At 44.2% G+C, this 20,396-nt stretch overlaps 1 protein-coding gene, 13 non-coding genes and 1 pseudogene across 14 annotated transcripts; all 15 read right to left on the bottom strand.

The window, feature by feature from the left end:
* Positions 1-443: 443 nt before the first annotated feature.
* Positions 444-634, bottom strand: LOC116407131. Its single transcript, XR_004220095.1, has one exon. It is a non-coding gene; the product is annotated as a U2 spliceosomal RNA (small nuclear RNA).
* Positions 635-1,145: 511 nt separating this feature from the next.
* LOC116407132 lies at positions 1,146-1,336 on the bottom strand. Its single transcript, XR_004220096.1, has one exon. It is a non-coding gene; the product is annotated as a U2 spliceosomal RNA (small nuclear RNA).
* A 511-nt stretch (positions 1,337-1,847) lies between these two features.
* LOC116407133 lies at positions 1,848-2,038 on the bottom strand. The gene has a single exon (XR_004220097.1). It is a non-coding gene; the product is annotated as a U2 spliceosomal RNA (small nuclear RNA).
* A 511-nt stretch (positions 2,039-2,549) lies between these two features.
* LOC116407136 lies at positions 2,550-2,740 on the bottom strand. The gene has a single exon (XR_004220099.1). It is a non-coding gene; the product is annotated as a U2 spliceosomal RNA (small nuclear RNA).
* A 511-nt stretch (positions 2,741-3,251) lies between these two features.
* LOC116407137 lies at positions 3,252-3,442 on the bottom strand. Its single transcript, XR_004220100.1, has one exon. It is a non-coding gene; the product is annotated as a U2 spliceosomal RNA (small nuclear RNA).
* Positions 3,443-3,953: 511 nt separating this feature from the next.
* Positions 3,954-4,144, bottom strand: LOC116407138. The gene has a single exon (XR_004220101.1). It is a non-coding gene; the product is annotated as a U2 spliceosomal RNA (small nuclear RNA).
* A 511-nt stretch (positions 4,145-4,655) lies between these two features.
* On the bottom strand, positions 4,656-4,846 carry LOC116407139. The gene has a single exon (XR_004220102.1). It is a non-coding gene; the product is annotated as a U2 spliceosomal RNA (small nuclear RNA).
* Positions 4,847-5,357: 511 nt separating this feature from the next.
* On the bottom strand, positions 5,358-5,548 carry LOC116407140. Its single transcript, XR_004220103.1, has one exon. It is a non-coding gene; the product is annotated as a U2 spliceosomal RNA (small nuclear RNA).
* A 511-nt stretch (positions 5,549-6,059) lies between these two features.
* On the bottom strand, positions 6,060-6,250 carry LOC116407141. Its single transcript, XR_004220104.1, has one exon. It is a non-coding gene; the product is annotated as a U2 spliceosomal RNA (small nuclear RNA).
* A 511-nt stretch (positions 6,251-6,761) lies between these two features.
* Positions 6,762-6,932, bottom strand: LOC116407353 (annotated as a pseudogene).
* A 2,726-nt stretch (positions 6,933-9,658) lies between these two features.
* On the bottom strand, positions 9,659-11,914 carry LOC116407075 (zinc finger CCHC domain-containing protein 3-like). Its single transcript, XM_031892408.1, has 2 exons — positions 10,485-11,914; positions 9,659-10,340 (listed from the first exon to the last, which is right to left on the bottom strand). The coding sequence occupies exons 1-2, from the start codon at positions 11,720-11,722 to the stop codon at positions 10,328-10,330; spliced, it is 1,251 nt and encodes a 416-aa protein (XP_031748268.1). The 5' UTR covers positions 11,723-11,914; the 3' UTR covers positions 9,659-10,327.
* A 537-nt stretch (positions 11,915-12,451) lies between these two features.
* On the bottom strand, positions 12,452-12,642 carry LOC116407142. Its single transcript, XR_004220105.1, has one exon. It is a non-coding gene; the product is annotated as a U2 spliceosomal RNA (small nuclear RNA).
* A 511-nt stretch (positions 12,643-13,153) lies between these two features.
* Positions 13,154-13,344, bottom strand: LOC116407143. Its single transcript, XR_004220106.1, has one exon. It is a non-coding gene; the product is annotated as a U2 spliceosomal RNA (small nuclear RNA).
* A 511-nt stretch (positions 13,345-13,855) lies between these two features.
* LOC116407144 lies at positions 13,856-14,046 on the bottom strand. Its single transcript, XR_004220107.1, has one exon. It is a non-coding gene; the product is annotated as a U2 spliceosomal RNA (small nuclear RNA).
* A 510-nt stretch (positions 14,047-14,556) lies between these two features.
* Positions 14,557-14,746, bottom strand: LOC116407262. The gene has a single exon (XR_004220223.1). It is a non-coding gene; the product is annotated as a U2 spliceosomal RNA (small nuclear RNA).
* Between the last annotated feature and the right edge of the window lie 5,650 nt (positions 14,747-20,396).

The following is a 20,396-nucleotide window of genomic DNA, read 5'->3' on the forward strand; positions in this document are numbered from 1 at the left end:
GGCCATAACGCTTCCTCCTGCACCTACACTATCCTCCCCCCAAAACCCCAACCCCCACCTCACACACAAGCCCCCACATTACAGCATCTCGGATATCTTCTACAGCCCTTCTCTGGCTCTGGTCTCTTTGCGGGCTGCAGCCGACGACCACTCAGCACCGCAACAGCAACTTCACCACTCTCCCAGAAGCCAACATTTACATAGCCCCGCCTCTTTCTGGCGCACACAATCAAGCACACAACGAGCTCCTGCAACGAGTCCCGGCTGAAAGGGCATCACACCAAACAACGGGCGGATGACGACATTAACAGCAAACTGTCTCCTGCAAAGTCTTGCAAAGTTCTTTTTTCCCCTTCCTTGGGCTGCTTGTTGCTGCTGTTTCTTTGCACTTGTTGTGCTGCTGCTGCAGATTCGAGCTTGTTCTGATTTTTCAAACTGGATAAGAGAGGTGCACCGGTCCTGGAGGTACTGCAATACCAGGTCGATGCGTGGAGTGGACAGAGCAAGCTCTTCTTCCATCTCCCTGTTCCAAAAATCCATTTAATATATGGTCCCCAGATAGGGGACGTATCAGATATTAAACTGATAAGAACAGATACTACACTTGATCTTAGCCAAAAGGCCGAGAAGCGATAACCCGAATTGCGCACGCACCGACGGGCCCAGATCCTCGCTTGCTCTACCTCCATGGGGAGAGAGAGGGGCCATAACGCTTCCTCCTGCACCTACACTATCCTCCCCCCAAAACCCCAACCCCCACCTCACACACAAGCCCCCACATTACAGCATCTCGGATATCTTCTACAGCCCTTCTCTGGCTCTGGTCTCTTTGCGGGCTGCAGCCGACGACCACTCAGCACCGCAACAGCAACTTCACCACTCTCCCAGAAGCCAACATTTACATAGCCCCGCCTCTTTCTGGCGCACACAATCAAGCACACAACGAGCTCCTGCAACGAGTCCCGGCTGAAAGGGCATCACACCAAACAACGGGCGGATGACGACATTAACAGCAAACTGTCTCCTGCAAAGTCTTGCAAAGTTCTTTTTTCCCCTTCCTTGGGCTGCTTGTTGCTGCTGTTTCTTTGCACTTGTTGTGCTGCTGCTGCAGATTCGAGCTTGTTCTGATTTTTCAAACTGGATAAGAGAGGTGCACCGGTCCTGGAGGTACTGCAATACCAGGTCGATGCGTGGAGTGGACAGAGCAAGCTCTTCTTCCATCTCCCTGTTCCAAAAATCCATTTAATATATGGTCCCCAGATAGGGGACGTATCAGATATTAAACTGATAAGAACAGATACTACACTTGATCTTAGCCAAAAGGCCGAGAAGCGATAACCCGAATTGCGCACGCACCGACGGGCCCAGATCCTCGCTTGCTCTACCTCCATGGGGAGAGAGAGGGGCCATAACGCTTCCTCCTGCACCTACACTATCCTCCCCCCAAAACCCCAACCCCCACCTCACACACAAGCCCCCACATTACAGCATCTCGGATATCTTCTACAGCCCTTCTCTGGCTCTGGTCTCTTTGCGGGCTGCAGCCGACGACCACTCAGCACCGCAACAGCAACTTCACCACTCTCCCAGAAGCCAACATTTACATAGCCCCGCCTCTTTCTGGCGCACACAATCAAGCACACAACGAGCTCCTGCAACGAGTCCCGGCTGAAAGGGCATCACACCAAACAACGGGCGGATGACGACATTAACAGCAAACTGTCTCCTGCAAAGTCTTGCAAAGTTCTTTTTTCCCCTTCCTTGGGCTGCTTGTTGCTGCTGTTTCTTTGCACTTGTTGTGCTGCTGCTGCAGATTCGAGCTTGTTCTGATTTTTCAAACTGGATAAGAGAGGTGCACCGGTCCTGGAGGTACTGCAATACCAGGTCGATGCGTGGAGTGGACAGAGCAAGCTCTTCTTCCATCTCCCTGTTCCAAAAATCCATTTAATATATGGTCCCCAGATAGGGGACGTATCAGATATTAAACTGATAAGAACAGATACTACACTTGATCTTAGCCAAAAGGCCGAGAAGCGATAACCCGAATTGCGCACGCACCGACGGGCCCAGATCCTCGCTTGCTCTACCTCCATGGGGAGAGAGAGGGGCCATAACGCTTCCTCCTGCACCTACACTATCCTCCCCCCAAAACCCCAACCCCCACCTCACACACAAGCCCCCACATTACAGCATCTCGGATATCTTCTACAGCCCTTCTCTGGCTCTGGTCTCTTTGCGGGCTGCAGCCGACGACCACTCAGCACCGCAACAGCAACTTCACCACTCTCCCAGAAGCCAACATTTACATAGCCCCGCCTCTTTCTGGCGCACACAATCAAGCACACAACGAGCTCCTGCAACGAGTCCCGGCTGAAAGGGCATCACACCAAACAACGGGCGGATGACGACATTAACAGCAAACTGTCTCCTGCAAAGTCTTGCAAAGTTCTTTTTTCCCCTTCCTTGGGCTGCTTGTTGCTGCTGTTTCTTTGCACTTGTTGTGCTGCTGCTGCAGATTCGAGCTTGTTCTGATTTTTCAAACTGGATAAGAGAGGTGCACCGGTCCTGGAGGTACTGCAATACCAGGTCGATGCGTGGAGTGGACAGAGCAAGCTCTTCTTCCATCTCCCTGTTCCAAAAATCCATTTAATATATGGTCCCCAGATAGGGGACGTATCAGATATTAAACTGATAAGAACAGATACTACACTTGATCTTAGCCAAAAGGCCGAGAAGCGATAACCCGAATTGCGCACGCACCGACGGGCCCAGATCCTCGCTTGCTCTACCTCCATGGGGAGAGAGAGGGGCCATAACGCTTCCTCCTGCACCTACACTATCCTCCCCCCAAAACCCCAACCCCCACCTCACACACAAGCCCCCACATTACAGCATCTCGGATATCTTCTACAGCCCTTCTCTGGCTCTGGTCTCTTTGCGGGCTGCAGCCGACGACCACTCAGCACCGCAACAGCAACTTCACCACTCTCCCAGAAGCCAACATTTACATAGCCCCGCCTCTTTCTGGCGCACACAATCAAGCACACAACGAGCTCCTGCAACGAGTCCCGGCTGAAAGGGCATCACACCAAACAACGGGCGGATGACGACATTAACAGCAAACTGTCTCCTGCAAAGTCTTGCAAAGTTCTTTTTTCCCCTTCCTTGGGCTGCTTGTTGCTGCTGTTTCTTTGCACTTGTTGTGCTGCTGCTGCAGATTCGAGCTTGTTCTGATTTTTCAAACTGGATAAGAGAGGTGCACCGGTCCTGGAGGTACTGCAATACCAGGTCGATGCGTGGAGTGGACAGAGCAAGCTCTTCTTCCATCTCCCTGTTCCAAAAATCCATTTAATATATGGTCCCCAGATAGGGGACGTATCAGATATTAAACTGATAAGAACAGATACTACACTTGATCTTAGCCAAAAGGCCGAGAAGCGATAACCCGAATTGCGCACGCACCGACGGGCCCAGATCCTCGCTTGCTCTACCTCCATGGGGAGAGAGAGGGGCCATAACGCTTCCTCCTGCACCTACACTATCCTCCCCCCAAAACCCCAACCCCCACCTCACACACAAGCCCCCACATTACAGCATCTCGGATATCTTCTACAGCCCTTCTCTGGCTCTGGTCTCTTTGCGGGCTGCAGCCGACGACCACTCAGCACCGCAACAGCAACTTCACCACTCTCCCAGAAGCCAACATTTACATAGCCCCGCCTCTTTCTGGCGCACACAATCAAGCACACAACGAGCTCCTGCAACGAGTCCCGGCTGAAAGGGCATCACACCAAACAACGGGCGGATGACGACATTAACAGCAAACTGTCTCCTGCAAAGTCTTGCAAAGTTCTTTTTTCCCCTTCCTTGGGCTGCTTGTTGCTGCTGTTTCTTTGCACTTGTTGTGCTGCTGCTGCAGATTCGAGCTTGTTCTGATTTTTCAAACTGGATAAGAGAGGTGCACCGGTCCTGGAGGTACTGCAATACCAGGTCGATGCGTGGAGTGGACAGAGCAAGCTCTTCTTCCATCTCCCTGTTCCAAAAATCCATTTAATATATGGTCCCCAGATAGGGGACGTATCAGATATTAAACTGATAAGAACAGATACTACACTTGATCTTAGCCAAAAGGCCGAGAAGCGATAACCCGAATTGCGCACGCACCGACGGGCCCAGATCCTCGCTTGCTCTACCTCCATGGGGAGAGAGAGGGGCCATAACGCTTCCTCCTGCACCTACACTATCCTCCCCCCAAAACCCCAACCCCCACCTCACACACAAGCCCCCACATTACAGCATCTCGGATATCTTCTACAGCCCTTCTCTGGCTCTGGTCTCTTTGCGGGCTGCAGCCGACGACCACTCAGCACCGCAACAGCAACTTCACCACTCTCCCAGAAGCCAACATTTACATAGCCCCGCCTCTTTCTGGCGCACACAATCAAGCACACAACGAGCTCCTGCAACGAGTCCCGGCTGAAAGGGCATCACACCAAACAACGGGCGGATGACGACATTAACAGCAAACTGTCTCCTGCAAAGTCTTGCAAAGTTCTTTTTTCCCCTTCCTTGGGCTGCTTGTTGCTGCTGTTTCTTTGCACTTGTTGTGCTGCTGCTGCAGATTCGAGCTTGTTCTGATTTTTCAAACTGGATAAGAGAGGTGCACCGGTCCTGGAGGTACTGCAATACCAGGTCGATGCGTGGAGTGGACAGAGCAAGCTCTTCTTCCATCTCCCTGTTCCAAAAATCCATTTAATATATGGTCCCCAGATAGGGGACGTATCAGATATTAAACTGATAAGAACAGATACTACACTTGATCTTAGCCAAAAGGCCGAGAAGCGATAACCCGAATTGCGCACGCACCGACGGGCCCAGATCCTCGCTTGCTCTACCTCCATGGGGAGAGAGAGGGGCCATAACGCTTCCTCCTGCACCTACACTATCCTCCCCCCAAAACCCCAACCCCCACCTCACACACAAGCCCCCACATTACAGCATCTCGGATATCTTCTACAGCCCTTCTCTGGCTCTGGTCTCTTTGCGGGCTGCAGCCGACGACCACTCAGCACCGCAACAGCAACTTCACCACTCTCCCAGAAGCCAACATTTACATAGCCCCGCCTCTTTCTGGCGCACACAATCAAGCACACAACGAGCTCCTGCAACGAGTCCCGGCTGAAAGGGCATCACACCAAACAACGGGCGGATGACGACATTAACAGCAAACTGTCTCCTGCAAAGTCTTGCAAAGTTCTTTTTTCCCCTTCCTTGGGCTGCTTGTTGCTGCTGTTTCTTTGCACTTGTTGTGCTGCTGCTGCAGATTCGAGCTTGTTCTGATTTTTCAAACTGGATAAGAGAGGTGCACCGGTCCTGGAGGTACTGCAATACCAGGTCGATGCGTGGAGTGGACAGAGCAAGCTCTTCTTCCATCTCCCTGTTCCAAAAATCCATTTAATATATGGTCCCCAGATAGGGGACGTATCAGATATTAAACTGATAAGAACAGATACTACACTTGATCTTAGCCAAAAGGCCGAGAAGCGATAACCCGAATTGCGCACGCACCGACGGGCCCAGATCCTCGCTTGCTCTACCTCCATGGGGAGAGAGAGGGGCCATAACGCTTCCTCCTGCACCTACACTATCCTCCCCCCAAAACCCCAACCCCCACCTCACACACAAGCCCCCACATTACAGCATCTCGGATATCTTCTACAGCCCTTCTCTGGCTCTGGTCTCTTTGCGGGCTGCAGCCGACGACCACTCAGCACCGCAACAGCAACTTCACCACTCTCCCAGAAGCCAACATTTACATAGCCCCGCCTCTTTCTGGCGCACACAATCAAGCACACAACGAGCTCCTGCAACGAGTCCCGGCTGAAAGGGCATCACACCAAACAACGGGCGGATGACGACATTAACAGCAAACTGTCTCCTGCAAAGTCTTGCAAAGTTCTTTTTTCCCCTTCCTTGGGCTGCTTGTTGCTGCTGTTTCTTTGCACTTGTTGTGCTGCTGCTGCAGATTCGAGCTTGTTCTGATTTTTCAAACTGGATAAGAGAGGTGCACCGGTCCTGGAGGTACTGCAATACCAGGTCGATGCGTGGAGTGGACAGAGCAAGCTCTTCTTCCATCTCCCTGTTCCAAAAATCCATTTAATATATGGTCCCCAGATAGGGGACGTATCAGATATTAAACTGATAAGAACAGATACTACACTTGATCTTAGCCAAAAGGCCGAGAAGCGATAACCCGAATTGCGCACGCACCGACGGGCCCAGATCCTCGCTTGCTCTACCTCCATGGGGAGAGAGAGGGGCCATAACGCTTCCTCCTGCACCTACACTATCCTCCCCCCAAAACCCCAACCCCCACCTCACACACAAGCCCCCACATTACAGCATCTCGGATATCTTCTACAGCCCTTCTCTGGCTCTGGTCTCTTTGCGGGCTGCAGCCGACGACCACTCAGCACCGCAACAGCAACTTCACCACTCTCCCAGAAGCCAACATTTACATAGCCCCGCCTCTTTCTGGCGCACACAATCAAGCACACAACGAGCTCCTGCAACGAGTCCCGGCTGAAAGGGCATCACACCAAACAACGGGCGGATGACGACATTAACAGCAAACTGTCTCCTGCAAAGTCTTGCAAAGTTCTTTTTTCCCCTTCCTTGGGCTGCTTGTTGCTGCTGTTTCTTTGCACTTGTTGTGCTGCTGCTGCAGATTCGAGCTTGTTCTGATTTTTCAAACTGGATAAGAGAGGTGCACCGGTCCTGGAGGTACTGCAATACCAGGTCGATGCGTGGAGTGGACAGAGCAAGCTCTTCTTCCATCTCCCTGTTCCAAAAATCCATTTAATATATGGTCCCCAGATAGGGGACGTATCAGATATTAAACTGATAAGAACAGATTTTTTTTTTTTTTTTTTTTTTTTTTTTTTTTTTTTTTTTTTTTTTTTTTTTTTTTTTTTTTTTTATAGTCCACTCAGTGCTTAAAATCAGAGAAATTCCAGAGAAATTTTATTTACCTCTCTTTTCACATTCCTCTTCTTATCACATCATCGTAGACATAAGCCTCAACTGATATTCCATATTTTAATATTCCAATCCGTTTCGGCTTTTCTACCTTTTAATCTTTTATCTTTCAAATAATGTATATACATCTCTGCACAAATCATTTTTTTACATTGCTTATAATCTAATACATTGTTTTTAAAGATTAACAGATTTCTTGCTTTCCACATAACTTCTTTCACTATATTTATTATTACCCAAGTAATGCTCATTTTATCCCTAGCACATTTTAAACCTCTCCCAAACATCACTACCTCATAATTAATATAGGACAACCCCGTTATAGCCTTCATAACCACCCCCATATCTCTCCACATTCTCTGCGCAAACTTACAATTCCATATGAAATGCATACACGTTTCATTCTCCGTGCACCCTTCCCTTGGACACTTAGGACTCCTCAACAGGCCCCTTCTGTACTGGAAATCTTTAACCGGCAAACATTTATGCACCAATGCCCACGCTAGATCTCTCTGACTATTCGTCAAATTTTTGTTCACGACCATGTTCCAGATCTCTTTGGAAATTTTACTGTTGAAATTCTCCACCGGACACACTGCTTCCTGCTTCCTCCAATCTGTACAAATCTTATTAATATTTACTAATTCCACCTCTGAATACTTAAACAAATCCCACCTTTTAATGATTTTATCCAGCACATTATAAAACCTCGTTCCGCTGAAAGAATAAGGCTTTTTAATATCTGTTTTAAACCACCTATGTCTGTTCAGTATCCACCCAGCTCCATATTTTACAAAGTAACTTGCCCATTTATCCTGCCTTGCTAACTTAATTATAAACTGAATGTATTTCAATTCCAGAAACTGCTGCACGTTCGGAACTCCTTTACCGCCATTGCCTAACTCCCTATACATTATTTCTCTCTTTAATTTCTCCATATTTGAGCTCCAAATAAATACAAAAATTTCCCTAATAAATCTCCGCATCCACAAATAATTAGGCAGAAACACCAACCCCACGTACAGAAGAATAGGCAAAATTACCGCTTTTACAATTAGAACCTTGCCTATTATGGACAGGCTCCGTAATTTCCACATTGACAATTTCTTTTTTATTTTCTCCAGCGCCTCCGCCCAACTAAGTTCTCCCGATACATTTTGAGAAAAGACTATTCCCAAGATCCTACTATTTCCCCTTTCCAATTTTACTTTACAATTCTCAAAATCCACCCATTTCCCATATACATTACATTCACATTTCTCTATATTTAGCTTAAAATTAGCAGCGCTATTAAAAATATCAGCCCAAAGAATTACTCTATTCACCGATTCCTTGTTTGAGCATAAGATTACAACATCGTCCATATAACCCAATGATTTTATACATTCCGTTTTCCCAGGCACTGACACCCCTTTAATGATTTTATCTCGCTGCAGCGCTAACAATAACGGCTCTATGGAACATATGAAAAGGATCGGAGACAGCGGGCAACCCTGCCTCACCCCTGATTTTACCTCTATCGGCTCAGTTTTAAAACCATTCACTAAAATTTCACTAGTAACATTTTTGTACAGGACTTTTAATTTATTAATAAAACCCTTACTAAAACCAAATCTTGTTAATACCGTAAACATAAAATCATGATTCACCCTGTCGTACGCTTTCTCAAAATCCAAGGATAGCAGCGCTATCCCCTGATCCCTTTGCATCACATCCTCCAACACGTCTCTCACAATATACAGATTTTCCCAAATACACCTCCCCGGGACCGCACACACCTGCCCCGGACCAATTATTTCAGCTATCACATTTTTCATTCTATTTGCAAAGATTTTCGCTATGATTTTGTAGTCCACATTTAACAAGGTAATGGGTCTATAATTTTTTATCTTATCTTTTTCACCTTTCTTATAAATAATTGTAACCACCCCCTTTTTTTGGGACAGTGTTAATTCCCCCGTTCTAAAAACTTCACCAATCATTTCTAAAAAATCATTCTTTAAAATATCCCAAAATTTCACGTAAAATTCGATTGTTAACCCATCACAACCCGGTGATTTCCCTTTTGCGCATGATGCTATCACAGCCTGCACCTCCTCCAGGTCTATTTCACGATCCACCCACTCTTGATCATTTACAGAAATTCTCTTTTCAATTAATGATATAAAATCCTCTACTATTTTTACATCGCATCCTTTTTCTGCAAATAAATTATTATAAAATTCATATACTTTTTTTAAAATCCCCTCAATACATTCTTCGTTCTCCATTTTGTCTATAAACACTTTTTTACTTAAAATTTTCTTAAAAAAATACCTTGTACACTTTTCCCCTTCTTCAATATCTCTAATCCTTGCATTAAAAATTATTTCCCTCCCTCTATTTTCAATCCATTTTTTAATCTTCTGTTTTATGTCATTAATCTCCTCCGCCACATCAAAACCCCTTTCTCTCAATCTTATCATCGTTTGCAGTTTAACATTTAACTCATTATACTCCCTTCTTTTCTTTTTACTGATTTTAATGCCAATATTTACAAAGAAATTTTTAGCCTCCCTTTTTAACCATTCCCACCATACTTTAACGGAAGAAAACTTCTTTTTTTGTTTCTGCCACTGCGCATATTTTAACTTAAAACCCTCAACTACATCACTATCCTCCAATAAATCAGCGTTTAACTTCCAATCCCTTTTTTTATTCTTAATATTTTTATCTCGCAAAACAAAATCTACTATCAGCATTTTATGGTCTGAGAAACCATTTGCCACTAAAACAAAATCTTTTGTCATAAACTCTGACGATCCGAAAACAAAATCAATCCTAGATTTACATTTATTACTCTCAAAAGTAAAACCCTCTGTTTGTTTTTTACTCAAAACCCACAGATCCTGTAGCACAAAATCGGAAACTAAATTTTTAAGGATACCCGAGGTTACATCTAACCCCGCTTGACCTTTCCTGTCTTCCCTCTTTAGAATGCAATTAAAATCCCCACAAATTATAATTGGCTCTACACCTGGCAGAAAATAATAAATCTTATTAAGCAGCTCAGCTCTGTCTTCCTTTTCTACCGGGGCATACACATTCACAAACCTAATAATGCTTCCGCAATAATTAACTTTAACTAAAATCGCCCTCCCAGGTTCAATTACGAAAAAAGATACAAAATCACCAACATTTTTACAAAATAAGAAACCAACTCCGGAGTTCTTACTTTCAGTACTCCCGGACCAAAATGAAATACCCCCTTTCCAGTCATTTTTGGCGCATTCGCAGTCCTCTTCATTGCTCAAGCCGCATTCCTGTAAAGCAATAAAGTCCGCACCCAAGGAAGACAAAAAGTCAAAAATCGCTGCCCTCCGTATTTTAGATTTGATACTCCTCACATTTAAGGAGATCAATTTCCCCGCCATCAGGTTACATCATCTTTACTTTTCCCTCCGTACCTTTCCATTTCTGGGGTTTGACTTAACCTTTCCCCACTCACCGGCACCTTCCTCCTTGCGACCACCTCCACCGAAATGTCCGACACTGTATCTTCTTGATCCTCCATCTCCTCCACCACTCTCAACGATCCGCAATCCGAGTCCGGCTTGTGTCTCTTGTTGTCCGCTCTCTCGTCGTCCTCTCTTTCTGCATCCCGGCTCAACCTTTCAAAAACACTCAAACCGGACAAACAAAATTCATCCCCCAGAGTTAATCCAACATAGGGAACACCGCTCAGACTCTCTTCCTGCAACACCTCACTTTCCTCCCGCTCCACTGCCATTTCTTCTTTCCCTTCCCCCTCCACTTCAGTTTCCAAACTCTGCGGCTGCTCACTCCTAATTTCCCGCACCTGGGTGCTTAACTCCGCTGCCTGTTTTTTCTCTTTCTGAACTGCAACTCTCTCTTCACCTCCCGCTTCCACACTCGGTTGTTTCCCACCTTTCACCGCGCCTGCATAGTCCATTCCCCTTTCGGGGCACTCCCTGTACATATGGCCGAGTTCTTTGCACAGTGAGCACTTTTTTTCACTTTTACAGTCCTTGGTGATGTGCCCAAATTCTAAACAGTTCCCGCACATTCTTATACCCGCCTCACAGTCCTGCGGTATGTGGCCAAATTCATTGCACCTTTGGCAGTACTTAGGCATCCCCGAATAAAACATGAACCCCCTTTCCGCTCCCATTCTAAAGTTTGACTGGGGGTGTGAGATACCGTCATCAAACAGATCGCTCTCATGGAATTTTACTTTGAACAGTCTCTTCCCGTTCCATACGCCAAATCTGTTCTCAATATTTTTAAGGAACACCACCTCCTCTGCATCTTTTTTCAGGTGCCTTACCACATCCGCTAATGGCACATACGGGTTGTACATCTGTACGGTGACTATGCGCACCGTGTCACTATGCAAAAATTTAACCTCCACATCTTTAAACACATGATCATTTTTGTTTGCATAGTACTTACGCTTAAATTTCCTGTAGTCTTCGGTGCTGTGGAAAACCACCTCGTATAATCCTCTTTTTGGAAATTCAGGGAGACTGAAGATATCCTTGGGCATAAACCCTCCAACTCGCATGATCATTTCCTCCATCACGATATTTATTCCGTCTGAACCACGTCTCTCTTCTGGCAGTACAATTTGCACGGTATTTTTAAAGCGCGCCGGACTGGCCGCCGAATTCTCCTCTTTCTCCATTTCTCCGCAGCAGAATACCTAAAAAGGCGCTTTCTCCGCACTAGGCATTGAAAAGACCCTCCAGGCGATCCCTTCCTCACGATTTTGCAGGCCCCCCCCTATAGCAGCAAGAGGCTTAAGCTCCTCCGAAAAGGAGCGATGCCTCAAGGCCGAGGGGTAACGTGCTAGTCGCAAAACCTTCTGACACTTTTGATCGTGCCAAAAGGCCGAGAAGCGATAACCCGAATTGCGCACGCACCGACGGGCCCAGATCCTCGCTTGCTCTACCTCCATGGGGAGAGAGAGGGGCCATAACGCTTCCTCCTGCACCTACACTATCCTCCCCCCAAAACCCCAACCCCCACCTCACACACAAGCCCCCACATTACAGCATCTCGGATATCTTCTACAGCCCTTCTCTGGCTCTGGTCTCTTTGCGGGCTGCAGCCGACGACCACTCAGCACCGCAACAGCAACTTCACCACTCTCCCAGAAGCCAACATTTACATAGCCCCGCCTCTTTCTGGCGCACACAATCAAGCACACAACGAGCTCCTGCAACGAGTCCCGGCTGAAAGGGCATCACACCAAACAACGGGCGGATGACGACATTAACAGCAAACTGTCTCCTGCAAAGTCTTGCAAAGTTCTTTTTTCCCCTTCCTTGGGCTGCTTGTTGCTGCTGTTTCTTTGCACTTGTTGTGCTGCTGCTGCAGATTCGAGCTTGTTCTGATTTTTCAAACTGGATAAGAGAGGTGCACCGGTCCTGGAGGTACTGCAATACCAGGTCGATGCGTGGAGTGGACAGAGCAAGCTCTTCTTCCATCTCCCTGTTCCAAAAATCCATTTAATATATGGTCCCCAGATAGGGGACGTATCAGATATTAAACTGATAAGAACAGATACTACACTTGATCTTAGCCAAAAGGCCGAGAAGCGATAACCCGAATTGCGCACGCACCGACGGGCCCAGATCCTCGCTTGCTCTACCTCCATGGGGAGAGAGAGGGGCCATAACGCTTCCTCCTGCACCTACACTATCCTCCCCCCAAAACCCCAACCCCCACCTCACACACAAGCCCCCACATTACAGCATCTCGGATATCTTCTACAGCCCTTCTCTGGCTCTGGTCTCTTTGCGGGCTGCAGCCGACGACCACTCAGCACCGCAACAGCAACTTCACCACTCTCCCAGAAGCCAACATTTACATAGCCCCGCCTCTTTCTGGCGCACACAATCAAGCACACAACGAGCTCCTGCAACGAGTCCCGGCTGAAAGGGCATCACACCAAACAACGGGCGGATGACGACATTAACAGCAAACTGTCTCCTGCAAAGTCTTGCAAAGTTCTTTTTTCCCCTTCCTTGGGCTGCTTGTTGCTGCTGTTTCTTTGCACTTGTTGTGCTGCTGCTGCAGATTCGAGCTTGTTCTGATTTTTCAAACTGGATAAGAGAGGTGCACCGGTCCTGGAGGTACTGCAATACCAGGTCGATGCGTGGAGTGGACAGAGCAAGCTCTTCTTCCATCTCCCTGTTCCAAAAATCCATTTAATATATGGTCCCCAGATAGGGGACGTATCAGATATTAAACTGATAAGAACAGATACTACACTTGATCTTAGCCAAAAGGCCGAGAAGCGATAACCCGAATTGCGCACGCACCGACGGGCCCAGATCCTCGCTTGCTCTACCTCCATGGGGAGAGAGAGGGGCCATAACGCTTCCTCCTGCACCTACACTATCCTCCCCCCAAAACCCCAACCCCCACCTCACACACAAGCCCCCACATTACAGCATCTCGGATATCTTCTACAGCCCTTCTCTGGCTCTGGTCTCTTTGCGGGCTGCAGCCGACGACCACTCAGCACCGCAACAGCAACTTCACCACTCTCCCAGAAGCCAACATTTACATAGCCCCGCCTCTTTCTGGCGCACACAATCAAGCACACAACGAGCTCCTGCAACGAGTCCCGGCTGAAAGGGCATCACACCAAACAACGGGCGGATGACGACATTAACAGCAAACTGTCTCCTGCAAAGTCTTGCAAAGTTCTTTTTTCCCCTTCCTTGGGCTGCTTGTTGCTGCTGTTTCTTTGCACTTGTTGTGCTGCTGCTGCAGATTCGAGCTTGTTCTGATTTTTCAAACTGGATAAGAGAGGTGCACCGGTCCTGGAGGTACTGCAATACCAGGTCGATGCGTGGAGTGGACAGAGCAAGCTCTTCTTCCATCTCCCTGTTCCAAAAATCCATTTAATATATGGTCCCCAGATAGGGGACGTATCAGATATTAAACTGATAAGAACAGATACTACACTTGATCTTAGCCAAAAGGCCGAGAAGCGATAACCCGAATTGCGCACGCACCGACGGGCCCAGATCCTCGCTTGCTCTACCTCCATGGGGAGAGAGAGGGGCCATAACGCTTCCTCCTGCACCTACACTATCCTCCCCCCAAAACCCCAACCCCCACCTCACACACAAGCCCCCACATTACAGCATCTCGGATATCTTCTACAGCCCTTCTCTGGCTCTGGTCTCTTTGCGGGCTGCAGCCGACGACCACTCAGCACCGCAACAGCAACTTCACCACTCTCCCAGAAGCCAACATTTACATAGCCCCGCCTCTTTCTGGCGCACACAATCAGCACACAACGAGCTCCTGCAACGAGTCCCGGCTGAAAGGGCATCACACCAAACAACGGGCGGATGACGACATTAACAGCAAACTGTCTCCTGCAAAGTCTTGCAAAGTTCTTTTTTCCCCTTCCTTGGGCTGCTTGTTGTCGCTGTTTCTTTGCACTTGTTGTGCTGCTGCTGCAGATTCGAGCTTGTTCTGATTTTTCAAACTGGATAAGAGAGGTGCACCGGTCCTGGAGGTACTGCAATACCAGGTCGATGCGTGGAGTGGACAGAGCAAGCTCTTCTTCCATCTCCCTGTTCCAAAAATCCATTTAATATATGGTCCCCAGATAGGGGACGTATCAGATATAAACTGATAAGAACAGATACTACACTTGATCTTAGCCAAAAGGCCGAGAAGCGATAACCCGAATTGCGCACGCCACCGACGGGCCCAGATCCTCGCTTGCTCTACCTCCATGGGGAGAGAGAGGGGCCATAACGCTTCCTCCTGCACCTACACTATCCTCAAAAATGAAAAAATCAAGAAAGAAACTATGACACATCATAAAGGAAAAAGAAAATATTCTTAGAAAAATTTTTTTAAGAAAATTTATACCAGTCTTTAATTTTCCATTCATTCATGGCAGACATTCCAAATTTTTTCTTATCAACTAAATACAAAATATATAGATTACTTAAGGCAAATTTTATACAGTCGGTTATAGTTAACTCATCCCTTCTTAAAACTAAAATATTTCTACACTTCCAAATAGCTTCTTTGGTTACATTAATAATTTGCCAGGCCTTGATAGCATCCCCATTTTTACATTTTAAGTTCAGTCCAAAAAAAACTTGCTCATAACCTAAAAACTCAAGCTCTCCTACATATTTTAAAAAACCTCTCATCTTCTCCCACACCATTCTTGAGAAACTACAATTCCAGAAGACATGCATTACCGTTTCATCATATACACAACCATTTCTGGGACATTTGGGGTTATTTAATAAACCTCTTAAGTACTGGAAGTTCCTTACTGGCAAGCAATCATGAACTACTGCCCATGCCAAATCCTTTTGACTATTGGTAAGATTTTTATTCAGTACCATATTCCAGATGTTTTTAGAAACTTTAGCGTTAAATTTTTCAACCGGGTATATTAATTCATTTTTTTTAAAACTTTTAACTATTTGTTTTGCGTTTACAAGCTCAGTAAAATCAAATGTATTTAAATTATATTTTCTCACTATTTTCTCTAAAATCACATAAAACCTACTGATTTTAAAAGCGCGCGGTTTATTTAAATCAATTCCCAACCATTTATATTTATTAAAGAACCAACCTCCGCTATATTTTATAAAATTGGACACAATACTCTCTTTTTTTAACAACCTAAAAATAAAAGCAGCATGTTTTAATGATAAAAAAAGTCTTAGGTCAGGCACACCTCTACCCCCGTTATCTATATCTTTATACATAATTTCTCTTTTTATTTTCTCCATTTTAGATCCCCATATAAAAACGAAGATTTCTCTTATAAATTTCCTCATGTACAAATCCGATGGTAAAAACACAATAGACACATATAATAAAAGGGATAAAATTACGGCCTTAATAATTAAAACTTTCCCTACAATTGACAGGTTCCTTAGTTTCCAAAAACCCAATTTTCTCCTAATTTTACTCAACACAACCGCCCAATCGTCTTCACCCGAGAGAGACTGGTTAAAAGTAATCCCTAATATTTTTACACTACTCTTAATAACTTTGAATTTACAGAACATATCAAAATTCCAGTTCCCATAAGCGCAACATGTTGATTTACTCAAATTCAGACTCAATCCAGATATACATTTAAAACAACCTGTAATAAAACATACCCTATTAATAGAAGTTGAGTTCCTACATATCACTACCACATCATCCATGTACGCTAAACATTTCACTTCCTTTCCTCCACCTCCAGGAATCTTTATACCCTTAATTAATTTATCTCTTCTAAAAAATTGTACTAAAGGCTCCATGATGCAAATAAATAAAATGGGAGATAAAGGACAACCCTGTCTCACTCCTGATTGTATATTAATTTTTTTTGTTAAAAACCCATTAACTAAAACCTTACTTTCAACCTTATTATATAAAATTTTAATCATTTTAATAAAATCAATAGGCAAATTCATTTTTTCTAAAACAAGGAACATAAAATCATGTGATATACTGTCAAATGCTTTTTCAAAATCTAAAGAAAAAAGACTGACACCCTGATCTCTATCTAAAACATCGTATAACATATCCCTTATTAATATCACGTTTTCCCAAATCATTCTTCCTGGTACTGCACAATTCTGACCCTCTTCAATCACGATGTTTATTATTTTCCTAAATCTATTAGCTATAACTTTCGCCATAATTTTGTAATCCACGTTTAACAATGTTATTGGCCTATAATTTTTAATGTTTTCTTTATCTTCCTTTTTATATATAAGGGTTACCAAACCTTCTTTTTGAGATTGTGTCAGTTCACCTTTTTTAAAACACTCATTCACCAAATCGCACAAATCATACTTAATAAAATCCCAAAATTTTAAGTAAAATTCCACAGTCAAGCCATCTAATCCCGGAGATTTATTTTTAGAAAAACTTTTAACTGCCTCCTCTAATTCAAACATGGTGATTTCCCCTTTTAAAACCTTTTGCTCATTTAAATTAAGGCATCTATTTAAATTATTTAAAAACATCTCCGCAAAACTTTTATCTATAATTTCCTTTTTACCTAATAAATTATTATAAAAATTAAAAACGACATCTAAAATATAATTTATATCATTAATACCATTTAGTCTTACGATCTGATTATTATTTTTATTTTTAACACATCTAAAAAAGAAGCTTGAACACTTTTCATTTTCTTCAAAATCTTTCACTCTAGAATTAAAAATAATTTCTTTTCCCCTTCGTTCAATCCACTTTTTAATATCTTTTTTCACATCATCAATTCCTTTATTAAAATCGTATCCTAGTTCTCTAAAAGCCAACATTCCTTGTAAACGAGAATTTAAAAGCTTAAAATGACTCCATTCTTTTTTCTTTTTCTTTATACCATTCCTTATAAAAAATAATTTACATTCATTTTTAACCCAATCCCACCATACACTCTTAGAAACAAATGTCTCTTTCATACTTTTCAAAAATTTATATTTATTTTCAAACAATTCACATATCCTTGCATCCTCTAACAATAAATAGTTCAACTTCCAAGGCCTTCTTGCTGTACTTGTTATATTTTCTGCACCCATTGACACACACAATATTTTATGGTCAGAAAATCCACTAATTATTAACTCAAAATCATGTATTTGAAATTCATTTGAACAAAAACAAAAATCTATTCTGGATTGACTATTTTTATTTGCCCAAGTAAAACCACTTTTATCTCCGTGTTTTAACCTCCATGCATCTTTTAGATCAAAATCTTTTATCAATTTTTTAAGAACAACAGAAGATTTATCTAATTTATTACTTCCAATCCTATCTTTCCCTTCTATTATGCAATTAAAATCCCCCAGCACAATAATAGGCTCTGAACCCACCAAAAAATAACTAATTTTCTCAAATAACTTAATTCTATCATTTTTACCTGTATTCCCATAGACACACATAATTTTGACTTTAAAACCCCCAAAACAACCCTTAACACAAAAAGCTCTACCTGGCTCGATTTCAAAATAACTTTCAAAAACAAAAGAATCACCTTTAATTAATAATCCTATACCGGAGTTTTTTATATTATTTTCCCCTGAAAAAAAAGAAGGTCCCCATTTCCAAGAATCTGATAGCAACTTATAATTTTTACAAAACTCAATGCCACACTCTTGCATACAAAAAAAATCGGTATTTAATGTGGCCACAAAATCAAAAATTCCATTTCTTCTACCTATATTCTTGATGCTTCTCACATTCAGGGACCCACACTTTATAAGCATCAAAAGGAAGAATTAAGGGGAAAGCAAAAAAAGGAAGGAGAAAAAAACAAAACTAAAAAACACCAAGGTCAAAAATCAGTCAAAATTACCAAAAACACAAAAAGGAAGTAAATCACCCCGGGTCATTCTTACTTCCTTCGGGAAAACAGTCAGGAGTCGCACTCAAGCGACTCAAGCCTCTGTCCACTCTTGCCGAGAATTCGCTTTCACTAACAGGAGAGAAGACACTTAGATCCATACTGTCTATTGTCCACACACCTTCTTCTTCTTCCACCACTTCTATTTGATCTTCTTCTCTTTCTCCTTCTTCTCTCTCCATCACTACACCCTCACTTCTTTCTTCCACATTTTCTTTCCCGACGATCTTTTCTTTTTCGATCTCTTTTTCGACAATTCTTTCTTCCTCTGCATTCTCCTCCTCTCCTTCTTCCTCACTTCTTATCTCACTCTCCTCATCCGAGAAAACACCTTCGGTCCTTCGTTTCTTCCTTTTGTCACCTCTGGTCATTTTTTTTGCCTTTTTCCCTTCCAGTATGGTTAATTTTTGGCTTACCACTGGGCGTGCTTCATTTTCGACTGGGTTCTGTTCCACCCTCACACTTCTTTGGGGTACTTGGTTCTTATTTTCTTTCCCAGCAGGAATCTTTTTTACTTTACTGGCATATGAAGATTTAGTGCAGTTCATTATATGGTGCCCTTCTACATCACAAATGGAACATCTGGGAATTATCTTGCATTCCTCATCATCATGGCCCATACCAGCACAAACTCGGCACACCAAACCAACTGTACAGCTGTTTGACATATGACCAAAATCATTACATTTCCAACAAAAAGTCGGCATACCTGAGTACTTCAGAAATCCTCGGTTTCCTCTCAAGCTGATGGTCTGAATTGGGTGGTCCAGTCCATCTTCAGATGAGTTATCATACCTCAGCTTGACTCTGAACAGCTTTTTACCGGTCCAGATCCTGTACTCATTAAGAACATCTTTTACATACTCTGCCTCCTCAAAAATCATTTTCATATACTCCAGAACCTCTTTAGTGGGAACATAAGTATTATACATTGAGACAGTAACCATTCTCACATTATCTTGATGCTTAAAGCTTACCTTACATCCAGAAAACTTTTCATCTTGCTGCTTCTCCATAAAAACTTTACGGAAATCATGGTATTTCACTGTCTCATGAAACACAAGCTCATAGATTCCCCTGTTGTAATATTCCGGTAGGCAAAACAAATCCTTTGGCGTAATTCCACATTCTTTCAGCAGAGTTTCCACCACAAAAAACAATCCAGCAGCTCCACGATGTTCTTCTGGTATCTCCACAACAGCTGTATTCTTGTATCTGGTTTGTAGATCCGATGGTGTTCCAAATAAATCCTCCATCTTCTTGAAGGAAGCTACCCTTCACCACACAAGGTGGATCCCGGGCACTTCAAATTGATCCCTCCTCAAAACTTAAAACGGTTTCCTCCCAATAGCAGCAGCTGGCTTAAGACTCCGGTAGGAGCCGATGCCAGAAGGCCGAGAATCAAGCGTTTCAGTCACACTTTCAGCAAAAATCCAATGGATCTTTGCCAAAAGGCCGAGAAGCGATAACCCGAATTGCGCACGCACCGACGGGCCCAGATCCTCGCTTGCTCTACCTCCATGGGGAGAGAGAGGGGCCATAACGCTTCCTCCTGCACCTACACTATCCTCCCCCCAAAACCCCAACCCCCACCTCACACACAAGCCCCCACATTACAGCATCTCGGATATCTTCTACAGCCCTTCTCTGGCTCTGGTCTCTTTGCGGGCTGCAGCCGACGACCACTCAGCACCGCAACAGCAACTTCACCACTCTCCCAGAAGCCAACATTTACATAGCCCCGCCTCTTTCTGGCGCACACAATCAAGCACACAACGAGCTCCTGCAACGAGTCCCGGCTGAAAGGGCATCACACCAAACAACGGGCGGATGACGACATTAACAGCAAACTGTCTCCTGCAAAGTCTTGCAAAGTTCTTTTTTCCCCTTCCTTGGGCTGCTTGTTGCTGCTGTTTCTTTGCACTTGTTGTGCTGCTGCTGCAGATTCGAGCTT

This window comes from Xenopus tropicalis, chromosome 8 (assembly GCF_000004195.4).
Source record: "Xenopus tropicalis strain Nigerian chromosome 8, UCB_Xtro_10.0, whole genome shotgun sequence".
In the NCBI taxonomy this organism is placed as follows: Eukaryota; Metazoa; Chordata; class Amphibia; order Anura; family Pipidae; genus Xenopus; species Xenopus tropicalis.

What these genes read in the sequence shown, in the direction of transcription:
- LOC116407075 (XM_031892408.1), bottom strand. Translation starts at nt 11,722, where the DNA reads ATGGAGAAAGAGGAGAATTCGGCGGCCAGTCCGGCGCGCTTTAAAAAT.